Here is a 12,379-nt window from a genome sequence, read left to right as displayed (position 1 = left end):
TTACACAGTTTCATCTGGCTGCCCGATAAGGACTTTTTCCAGGAAGCACAATATTTTATCCTTCCTATTGATTAATCTAATTTTAAGATGAAATAATTATAAACAGATAGTTACTGTTAGCTTCATACTTTTAAAATTTCACTTAAATATTATTACGGAGCAGCCTTATAGGCATCAGTGGCTAAAATACTCTAATCATGCATTAAATACTACCAAAATATAATGAAATTAAAATATTAATTTTCTTTATCTCAGAAGGTAAGATGAGACAGTATGTGACTCTAAATAATAGAAATACCAAAATATATACAGCCCCAACGAACTAAAACATGTTTACCTCATTATAGAGAGTATCATTAAAAATACAAAATCAGAATTACATATAAGGGCCTGCCATTTACAAACTAATATAATCTGTATTTAGCTCTGCTATATGCTAATAAAGTGCCATCATCACCCCCATTTAATCAATACAAAGAAACTGGCAAAATTGGAAACTGGCAAAATCCCCTGCTTGTTTAAGTTTACCAGCCATGTCTGGTTTGAACAGTAACATCTCATTAATTCCCAGCCTTGCAATTTGCAATACAAAGTTCAATGGACCTTAAGTATCAATTAATCATCCATCCACAAGAGAAGCCTGAAGAATAAGAAAGTAACATCTCTTCTACATGAAAATCTTGCTGGTAGCAAGCAACATCAAATTAATCCCACATGTTTCATTACATGAGATCACATCTGTTCATACTCATGAGCAGGGTGCTATCAATAAAGCTTATTCTCTTAGACTTTTTTTCCCATTCTGCATCAGTGTTATTGAGAAAGCAAAAGTATGTGAATGACATGCCTCTATAAATTCTCTTTCTTCTTTAAGGTCTTCACTGAAATTTTAGAAAACTTTTCCCATTGTGATCCTGATCAGGGGAGTGCCAATCCATAAACCCCTGAAACCAACACACAGAGAAATCAATATTGCACAGAATATAAGGCCACACGGGAATGAATCCCTTCACCTGGGAAAGGAATGAGCCTCTGAAAGTTTGGATGTTCATATGATCTTTTCCAAACCAAAACCAGACCCACGAAAACTTCTGAGGTTCAGCTAGCAGTTCTTGGAACCATATATAATCAAGTAAATAGAAGAACATAAACCTTAGAAGACAAAACATGAACAAAAACAAACAAAACTTTCCTTTCATTTCCTCCATAACAACTTAAAGGTAACAAGACTTGCTAAAAAATTCAAAACCTCAGAAGGAAAGTTACTTTTTAAAAGAAGCAGTATGTGGGCTATTATTAAAGTTGTTTTTCTTTTCTTTTATATAAAAAAATCTCTGCAAACGCTCCCTTGACTTCAATTGTGTCAGAATTTCATTTCAGTTTGGTAAACACTATCATTTTCACTTTTCAGCTGAAAATGGAGGTCTCCTCCAAACTCCTTTGGGACCTGGGTGGCCTCTTTGCAGAGCCCTGAGCTTGGGCTGTACAAAGAGGTGAAATAGGGTAGGAATGAACAGAGGTAGCTCATGGTTGCTTGCACAGGAATATGTAAAACTCCTTTTCCTCACAAAATAATATTTTTTTCCCCCAGCACATTATCTCCCAATCATAAATTAGAAATGAAGAAATAGGCTAAATGATAAACATATTCCCTTAAAATGTAATGCCATCTAATGTACATTAAAATTAGAAATGTCTTCATGTAATTTTATTTGGAAAATGAAAAAAATTCAACTGAAAGTTTTAAAAGAATATTTTTTGACAGTAATGGTGATTCAAGACTATTAAGAATATTTTCCTCTGAAGTGTTTAAGGATTATTTGTAACTTTAATTTAGGGATGTAAAGAAGTTAACTTTTTTTCTTTTGCTGTACTATTAATGTAAAAAAAAGATCAAAGAAAGAAAATAATTGAGATTCAAATTCCATTTTTAAGCAAAAATGACAATGTCTTCATGAGTTAATATTAATCCTTTAATTATGAATTTCAAAGGTTTAAATACTTTCTGTGACCTTGGCTTTAAATAATTATGCCAAGTGGAGCTTTCCTTACATTCAAAAAAGATTCTGAATTGTTGATCATAGCCATTTAATGGCTTCAGGCTGGCAGATTTCCAACATAATCCTCAGAATACCGTTTAAAATTACGGACCAAGAACCTGATGCAGGTAAATGAAATGTCAATTTCACAAAGACCGTTGGAACAGTATATGCATAGTCTTATTTTTTGTTGCGCTGTATCATTTTGTAATCAAATGTGGAATTTACCACACTAATACATCTTAAAATATTTAAAACAACTGTATGCTTACATACAGACATGGCCTATTTTAAACATCAAGTAGTTTTCATTTTAGTTTAGCACAATGTTTAAACATGTCCTTTGATGACAATTATTTTCTTTTCTGAGGAACTGAAAATATTATAAAATAGATTTTAAAGTCTTGGTGATCTTTTCTAGATAACTATATGCTGATTACGCCATTAAAAGCTGCAGCAGGCTAGGTAAGAATTTATTCCTCCTAAATAAGAATCCAATAATGGTGATATTTTTAAAACAAGAAAAAAACAAACACCTCAATACAGAATAAGACACTGATCTTGCAAACCCTTACCAACAAGCTTAACAATATTACCACAAATAAGTGACATTTTAGTGAGATTACTCACAGTAGAAAAATTAAGCATGTACATAAGTGTTTGAAGGAACAGAGCCATAGTTATTTAAAACACCAGGTTCATTAGTTACTACTCCATCTGCATTAAACACTTAATCCTACAAACATGCACATGAATAACTTTAATCATATGAATAGTCAGATTGACTGCAATGGACCTGAATGAAGTTACTCACATGCATAACTGTTTTCAGGATCAGGCTCTATATTGGGATGTGCAAAGGAGCTTAAGGAAGCTAGTCACTCATATCCCATTGAAACTTGGTCACCGAGCTTCTCTCTTTTGAAAATCTCAACCTTCAATGTTACTGCTATCTATACTTAAATATCTAGCAATATCTATCTTCTGACTTGGTTCTTATGACTACATACTGGCAAAAGATATTAAAGATTTTGCTTTAATTTGGCAGTACAGTCACCAGTACTGTGAACTGAATACCTACAAGACTTGTGATTTAGTCTCTGCAGCACCAAACAAATTGAATCACTCCAATTAACAGTCTAGATTTCACCCAGGACATAGAGGTTGGATCCAATCTCAGCTGAGTAAATGGATACAAGAAAAGCTGAAATATGTATATGAAAGTTCCTTAGTGCCAATGAGCCAACATCCTAAGGGAAATGGTGATGCTGTTAGCTGACAACACTGGTAAATGATCACATAAATACATCTAAAGGACAGGAAATGGAGAAACGTACATAGCAATTTTTTAAAGAATTTGTAAAATGTTACTGAGGAAATTCAAAATACCATCTTTTATAAGCATGACATTATTTAAAATGTACAGAGAGTTTTGAATACACGGTTTTCTAAAATATTAGTATCATAACATATAATTAACCATTTTTATTTCTATATCACATAGCAGTGAGGTTTTCACACTTCTATCAGAGTTCATTTCTTTGTGTTCCTGTCCTTAAGTATTTCAAATCTTGCTGATTTGTATCAAAAATACCTGCTCACTGCTGAATGAACGTGAAGCCCATAAAAAGGAGTCAACATTCAGCCAAAAACAGCCATACACTGAGTCATACTGTGAATGAACTGGTTGAGCATAAAGTGGGAGAAAACACCAGTGTGTTTTAAAACATGAATCCCCAAACTTAAACATTTCACACCCCTCTTCCCAACCTTCCCTCCTCCCCACTCCACAAAATTGATCTCTAAGTCCTTACTTACTAAAACAAAAACAAGCACACAAAAGCTTTCCCTTTTATACTGAAGGCAATTTATATCCAGATACTTGTATCCTGAACTTTCCCCCTTAAACTGTTTTTTGACAGAGCAAAATACATGGATTAATAAAGTAGGATCTCCCTTGTCAACCCCATCCTGGATTGAAGCTGCATTTCAAATCATGCTGTTATTCTGGTCTACCATTTCCCCCTACTTAAACTACTAGATTGGTGTTTTGATCCTACTGCTACTTCTGTTAGAGTGTGGCACTCTGCTGGGGAAGAAGGCTAGTCAAAACAATAGTAATTATCATAATGAAATCTGCATTTTGTTATCACAGAAGCCTTTCATTCAAGGACCTCAAAACTCTGAGCCCCTCCAGCCCTGAATGCCATACGATTTGACAAACTCTGAGCTGTAGCAGTTTCCTTTATTTAAGTGATCTCACAACTGTTATTGATTTGTATAATTTGTTATAGAGTGTGTCACTTCGGATTCATTGTCCCTCACTTGCTCTGACCTAACCAGGTTTGTGTAGTAACATCATGTGAATCTCTTACCTTTTCCAACGTCATCTCTGTCTCTGCAGCATGTGTCCTTTTCAGGTCTAAGGCCATCTTTTCCGACTCTGCTTTAAGCTTATTCACTGCAGTCTCGTGATCCCGAGCAGCCCTCTGCTTTTCTTCTTCCCGCAGAAGGCTAAGCTCTACCAACTGTTGCTTCCGCTGAGCATTTACCTGAATAAGCTCTTCTCTCAGCTTGTGGATTTGGGCCTCCATATCATGGATAATCTTAAATTTAAAAAAAAAAAAAAAAGGAAGAACATTTGTATGACTTCTCTGATCAGACTATCATCTAGGATAGGGAACAAGCTAGAAGAGTTCCCTTTCTTCCCTCCCATCAGAATTCATCTGCACTTTAGGATTCACCTTTTCTCTATTACCCTGACAAATGGGAAAAGCTTCCTTCTGGCCAAAGTTTGGATGGAGGCTATCAGCAATGCCACAGCAGCCAGCAAGAAAAGCCTGCTTTAGGGCCAAAGTAGAGTTCCAAACTTGGTACCCACTCACCCTCCCTTTCACTCCACCAAAGAATCAGCTTTACCATTCATTTTGTTCATTCTTCCAGTCCTGGCTTTGTATCTTTTCCTATACTATTTCCTCTCAATCTCAGTGTGCCACGCCCCCACCCTCTTCTTATTAAAATCCCTCCTTAAGACACTTCTTCAGTAAAGTCTACACACACAGGATGCAGCTCCAGGGCTCGCTAACACTGTTTGTGAACCTGTCAGGCAGATACAAACATGTGATGCCCACGGCAAATTTTTTTAGTGTATGTTAAAAAAAGATTTTTATGTATTAACAGGATTTGGGTCAACCAGTGCTTCACCCACCATAAATGAAAATCACTTATAACTGATAGTTACTGAGTGTAAACCATATTCCTAGCTAGGGTAGAGCATCTAAACAATGACAATAACTTGTATCAAATTGAAACTTAAAGTCTTTTGCAAGGTAATTGGAGGAAGATGGCCCTGGATATTATTCTAGATTTAGTTATGATCTGATAAAGTGTTCATGCCAAAGGTTAGCAAGGGCAGCACAATTAATAGAAAAATACTGAGCTCAAAACTAAATATATCAGTCCTACTGTTCATAAAACCACCCTAGTTAAAGACATCCAATCCAAGAGAAGAACAACAAAAAAGGTAGATATCAAAAACAAAATAATGCTGTCAAAATCATGAAAAAATTCCTTCTTTAGAGGTTTTTAAGGTCAGGATTGACAAAGCCCTGGCTGGGAAGATTTACTGTAGTTGGGGTTGGTCCTGCTTTGAGCAGGGGGTTGGACTAGATGACCTCCTGAGGTCCCTTCCAACCCTGATATTCTATGATTCTATGACTGACCAAAACAGCTTTGGTGTATGATATGAAGCTTGGTAAATTTGGGTTCTGATGAAAATTAAGTTTGAAAAAGGAGCATTAACCATGAGAACTCTGCCACTGATTTCCAGGCACAACCCAACAGACCCCAACTGTCATGAAGGAACGTAGCCACTTAAACAACAGGGTTCTAGCCCTTGTAAGACTTACAGTATGGTCATTAAGGCCTAAAACCATACCCTGAAATGAACAGGTAGACAGTGCAGACAATGTAGCTAAGCATATTGACTTTCCTCAATTGGAAGACAGGCCACTGTGTTCTGAACAAGATGAAGCACCTAAGGGTTCATAAAAGGCCACATAAAAAAGAGTGCATTATTGTAATCCAGCCTGTAGATGGCAAAGACATGGGTCACTGTGGCAAGGTCTGCATCTGAGAGGAAAGATGACTGGCTGACTGCTAATAGAAGAAGACACTACACAGGACCATCATTATCTACATACCAAGAAGCCATGAAGAATTTAACAAAACCTCAAGGCTCAGAACTACATTGATAAAGGTGCAGGCATAGTCTTTCTTCTTTCTATGTGAATTCCCAAAACTAGCAGCAACACTTCCATCGTGGCCAGATTCATTTCCAGCCAATTCATTCCCATGCATCTCCAAATCTTGGTTAGACTTAAAGAACGCACAACAACAGATGACAGAGGTTGATTAACTGCCAAGACTCATCTAACTTGTCTCAGGCAAAGGATAACATTTTCAAAAGTAGCAGAGTGACTTAGGAGCCTAAATCCTATTAGGTGCATTTGAAAATTTTACAAAAGAAAGGTCCTCAGATGCAATAACAGACTACCCTAATTATAACACAGAACTTACAGCCCAGGATTTAGGCTTTGCACAGATCTGGCATTCAGAAGATGGAAATTACAAAGCCACAGTACTAACAGCCTTGTAGTATTTACTGGGAGGCATTTAATAGGTACCCCTTATACGTAACTTATTTAACTTCAAATTCAGAAGTGACATACAAAGCGTGAAAGTTATATGTCTGTAAGTAAGCTGCAGGGATCTAAATTGTTCTAACTTACACTTGGAAGAGGCTGAAGGTATACAGTTATGGTAGGAGTTGCTACTTTAGATTTACAATTTCTTACACACTCTTCAGTTGTTTTTTCAGCAATCTCACTCTTTTCCAGCTCCTCAGAATGTAAGTTTCACAAAGTTAGACTCATCTACCAATATATAATTTATATCATTTTATCCATCATCTCTTGGGGTTTTAAAAAGGATGTATTCGCACAATTTTGTACCCTTTTGTGGCATTACTTGTTTCGGTAAATAAGACTGAATAAAGTGATCAGTATACAGCTTCAGACATCTTAGTCATGGGAACACTGAACACATTTGGACAAGTGAGTTCTGGATAATCAAGGGATTTTTCAAGATAATTAAGACACTGACAACCTGGCTCCATTTGGATAAAAAGGAATTGTGGGTAACCAAGTGTTGTTAATTCAGAGTTATACTATATTTCTAAACACACAGTGCTTCTATTAATAGAATTTTCATGATGTGGATTCTTGTTCCATCTTCCTTTCCCTGGTCTGTAATTTTCTAAATGTGAATTTCTTTCAAAAGAGTCATGATTTCAACTAAGCTTTGCATTTGATATTGTCCAATTATTCCTGACTTTTGTCTATCATATGTTGAGTTCCTTTAGAAGATAACAGATTGTCTCCTTGGAAGCAAAGTACAAAGTAATAGAAGATAATGAGAGACATACAAGAATTGCATTCTACTATTCTTTTATTGATTTAATCATTTTTAGTAGGTTTTTCATGAACATTTCCTTCAATATATTTCCATCTTGCTATTATAAAGTAAAAATTTTCTTATTTTAAGAATTACAATACATGCCGTAATGAACCAACATTTTTTATTTATAGGTAGTTTTGAACAAGAACATGTTCACTGAAAGATTATAAACTCTGTGTGTGTGTGTGTGTGTGTGTGTGTGTGTGTGTGAGAGAGTGTGTGTGTGAGAGAGAGAGAGCTCATAGGAAACAGTTCACTGGGATCCATTCACATACATGTCATATCAATTAGATTTTAAATCTATGTCCAATAATTACTACACATAAATGCTGCTACCATTCAAATGATTCAATAGCAGAAGTTTAAAAATGAATATTTACATATAAAATATTACTATGATTTTCATTGTGAAAAGTACAAATAGTCTTACTGTAATCATCTTGAAATTATCTATTTGAATTCAAGATTTTACAGCTAAAGTTTGGTGAGAAGCTTCAGAACAAGATTGTGTTATAAACTGCCCAAACAGATTCTGAATGGTTTGGAATGCTCATGGTTGCTTTTAGATCTCTGTACTACTTTTCTCTTCAAGTACTTCATTCCTAAAAGGTGTGTGTGTTACATGTTTATACTGTAGGCATTTACAGTCATCTAAATAAATAATGTTTAACATTCTTTCATAATATCTGAGAACTATGTTAGCATCTAGTAAACTTTGAAGAAAAAGGAAATGCTCCATTCACAAAAGTACTAGACAATCTAAGTACATTTCTAACCAAAGTTGATAACTAAATCGTAAATACTGCATTGTGCATTGGTGTACGCCCCCAAATTAATTATTCTAATATAAGTATTAACCTTTCTTGGAAAGCTGTTATACAAGATTGTTTTTTGTTTACAGACTTTCTTGATTATTCATTGAATTATTCCCTTTGTGTTAAAGTTATACATTTTCTGTGTGTGTGTGTAGAGAGAAAGTATATCGTGTGTGTGAGTGCGCGTGTAGAAAGTACATTATGTGTGTGCAAAAGTATGACCTACTAGCTACACATGTTAATTACATCAGCATTAGTTCAAACACATAATCTATATCAGGGGTGGCCAACCGGTGGTTCCAGAGCCACGTGCGGCTCTTCAGAAGTTAATATGCGGCTCCTTGTATAGGCACCGACTCTGGGGCTGGAGCTACAGGCGCCAACTTTCCAATGTGCCGGGGGGTGCTCACTGCTCAACCCACAGGCCCTGCCCCCACTCCACCTCTTCCTGCCCCCTCCCCTGAGCCTGCTGTGTCCTCGCTCCTCCCCCTCGCCTCCTGCACACCATGAAACAGCTGATCAGGAGGTGCGGGGAGGGAGTGGGAGGTGCTGATTGGTGGGACTGCCAGTGGGCAGGAGGCTCTGGGAGCGGAGGAGGGGGGTGGGCTGCTGACGTGTTACTGTAGCTCTTTGGAAATGTACATTGATAAATTATGGCTCCTTCTCAGGCTCAGGTTGGTCACCCCTCATTTATACAATGCAATCTGCATTCTTTTCTGTTATTTTCCTCTGTATATGGTTAACTTTTTAAAATTAAATTTGTATACATACTAAAACAGTATACAATCTATCATATACCATTTATAATTATTTCAGAAATTTGTTATGGCTTTGAGCTAAAACTAAATTTTAACAGTGTAACTGGCTTCTATTTGAAAGAAGAAATGTTATATTGGTGAAAATAGATGGTTTTCATTTCTATAGGATTTGGGGCTTTGAGTTCTTGATAGACAGATGCAATGTTTATTTTTAAATGCACTGCTCTATTATAAGGCCTGCCTGGAATTTTATTGATTATCTCTATGTATGAGTTTTTTTCCCCCCTTAAAAACAAACAAAAAAAACCTTTAAAATATTACATCTTTCAAACAGCTCCTAAAATACCAAGAAAGTGTGTGGATTAGAAGCCAAGGCTAACCTGGTGGATTCCAATGAAAATATATTCATAAAACATATGTAGAGCCAAAATGGAGGTCTGGCGAGTTCCAGTGTCATCTGTGATTGTTCCCTGTACTATGCAGTCATGTATCTGTTAATTTGGAAATAAAGGCATCAGCCAACTTAGTGGCACAAAACAAACTTTTTGTTATATAGGGAAAGTAATAGTAGTTAACATGCAAAGAAGCATTAATGTTGGATATAAGAGATGACAAAAGCAGATTTGGGTCTAGCAGCAAAAAATCTGGAGACAGATGAGGCAGAGAAATTAATTAGATTGGAGGAGATTTTTTGGTGCAGTGTCACTGCTAGTAAAATGATTTAAAGAAACATTTAATCTCTCCAAACTGACTCGAAAATCTTCCCTCAGTTGCCTTAAAACAACCCACATCCTCAAGCCAGGGCTCCTTCTCTCTCTCACTTCAGTCACTGGCAGTACTGGATTACAAGTGAACCACTTGCTATGAGAGAGAGAGAGAGAGAGAGAGAGAGACTCATGCAAACACACGGATCTTAAAACTATCGCAGGAAATTAATGCAAAATTTTACAGCTTTAAGAAAGATTTAACTATGGTTTGATCAACTATTATCAAATATTAAGCATAAGGAGATTAGCCAAAGTTAATAGAAGCAAGAAAAACTAAAATGACAGAGAAAGGTATATCCACCACTTTCTGCATTCAAAAGACCATGAAGGGGAAAAATTCACTCAGAGCAATCAGCTCACTTTGGCAACAGCAGAAAAATAACAACAGTGCAATCATTAAATCTTACCCCTCAAAACTAAAATCTGAAGACACACAGTTTTCCCTCTTGGTTTGCCTGTAAGATTTAGTTGGGGTTGATCCTTCTTTGAGCAGGGGGTTAGACGAGATGACCTCCTGAGGTCTCTTCCAACCCTGATCTTCTATGAGTCTATGATTCTAAGATCAAATCCTATATTCTGAGTACTGAATTTCCAAACTATTAGCCTAGATGGTCAGGCCTATGTCCATCAACTGTGCCTACAGAATTATTTGCAAGGCTCAAACTGTAAAGAGGACGTAGTTAGAGCTCCTGTGAGAACTACAACAATTAAGATATACTGTATGAACTGATCTTAGTTTTCATCAGATTTTAACAATACAGAAACAAATGAAGATCTCACAGTATACACTGGTCCCAAAATTCTATCGCCTTGAAACTGTAATGAGGCCATAGAGAAACACAGATTATCATTTTCTTTTCAACTGCTACAGGTTGCCATTTTCTATATTCAATTCCTGTGCTCATTAATTCATTAATTGAGTACGTTGAATGAGTATTAGCAAAGGTAATAAAACCAAATTTTTAAAAAAGTGTTTAAAGCTAATATTGAGCTCAGACTCAAGAAAATGGCTATGTGTCATAGCAGCAAGTAGCAGAGAAGACAGTACTGTGTAAGATGATAGAAAGTCAACAGATGGGAAAACAAATACAAATAAAGAGGGAACATTTTAAAAGTCTGTCCAAAGCACATCACCAGAAAGAATAAGTTACAAAAAGGCAAGTGTAAAGTTACATGAGCAGATAAAGATTTCAGAGGTAATTTAATTTCTATGAATGACAACCATCCTGTTGAGGAAGCTATTAGCTGAGTTGGCTACTTCTATCCCAAAGAATAACCAGAAATAACTTTGCTCTTATAGGGTGGGTCATAAACCCACAGTAATTTGGCAGTGGGAATAAACTAGGCTTGAAAGAAAAAGATTGTTTACTCCATTTATTGAAAAATTAAATAAAAGAATGGCACAGAATTTTGAAGGCAACTAAGTGCTTATTTTTAAAAGTAACAAACTGCAAAACAGAGTATAAAGATGGAAAACAGTTAAACAGGAAATGTATTGTTCTAGCCCCAGACCCCGCAGCAATTTCACTACATGGAGGTGGAGGCGATGGACAGGATGACTAGAGCCCAGCCAAAAGATGCATACCCCCAACTTCCAGAGGAGCTACTGATGAAACCACATGAAACAGCTTTTTAGATCAGGTTCTGAGAAGAGGACTGGAGCTTTATTGAATGTTTTAGGTGAACTTCATGGTGGTAGGATAAATATGTTCCACAGTCTTCCTATTTTTCCTCACATTACAGAGTAAACAACGTCTGCAAAAAACTATGTTCAAATAACATTACGGATGTTTTAAACCCACAATATCAAGGAAATTCAGATGTTAAACATGTTGTCAAGTCATCTTAGTTAATGGCCTCTGTTTCAGAACATCCTAGAATCAAAAGAGCGATAGTATTACTGGCCAGAAGTGAGGAATGTCACAGAGTAGTCCTGGTCAATGTACCAAACCTTTAGATATTTAGTGCTAAATAATCCAGAAATTACTTCAGTTGAAAATAGGAGTTTACAATGACAAGTTGAATGGCCTCAATTTTCTTTATTAGTAAATAAAGCTTTATTAAGTACTGAGATATAGTTAGAAGTAGTAAAGTTGTTCTCAACTACCTCCAAGAAACATGCAATGTATCAGGCACAAGAGAACTTTTTAAAAAAGTAAACAAAATGCCATTCGTTTGCAGCTATCGGCAAATACAGAGTATATCCATAACAACTTCAAATGCAATCACTTTGGTTTGTGTTCAAAACAAAATTGGTTTATATAAAGCCTGTCTTACCACTATGGTTATCACTTATAACTCTGGGTTCACTAAGTCATGCTAAAAAGACTGAAAATCTTACTCCTGTTGTATGGATTCTACCTGAATAAGGACCTTGGGAACCAGGCCAATGAGCCCAATCCTTGAATCCTGCTGAACTCCATTCAGTACTTCAGGAGCCAATGGTAAAGGTGACTTTATACTGTCTTCATGACTCATTGATC

At 36.2% G+C, this 12,379-nt stretch overlaps 1 protein-coding gene across 6 annotated transcripts in view; it reads right to left on the bottom strand.

Moving 5' to 3' along the window:
- CEP112 (centrosomal protein 112) overlaps positions 1 to 12,379 on the bottom strand; it is a 270,371-nt gene that overhangs the window by 72,486 nt on the left and 185,506 nt on the right. For all 6 annotated transcript variants that reach the window (XM_039502349.1, XM_039502348.1, XM_039502352.1 and 3 more), the window contains one exon: positions 4,415 to 4,645. In XM_039502349.1, coding sequence (XP_039358283.1) covers positions 4,415 to 4,645 — 231 coding nt within the window. The remainder of the gene's footprint in view (positions 1 to 4,414; positions 4,646 to 12,379) is intronic.

The sequence above is a fragment of the Mauremys reevesii genome, linkage group 15 (genome assembly GCF_016161935.1).
Source record: "Mauremys reevesii isolate NIE-2019 linkage group 15, ASM1616193v1, whole genome shotgun sequence".
NCBI lineage: Eukaryota > Metazoa > Chordata > Testudines > Geoemydidae > Mauremys > Mauremys reevesii.
Note: the sequence above shows the minus strand (reverse complement) of the source record. Positions and strands in the feature narration are given on the sequence as shown.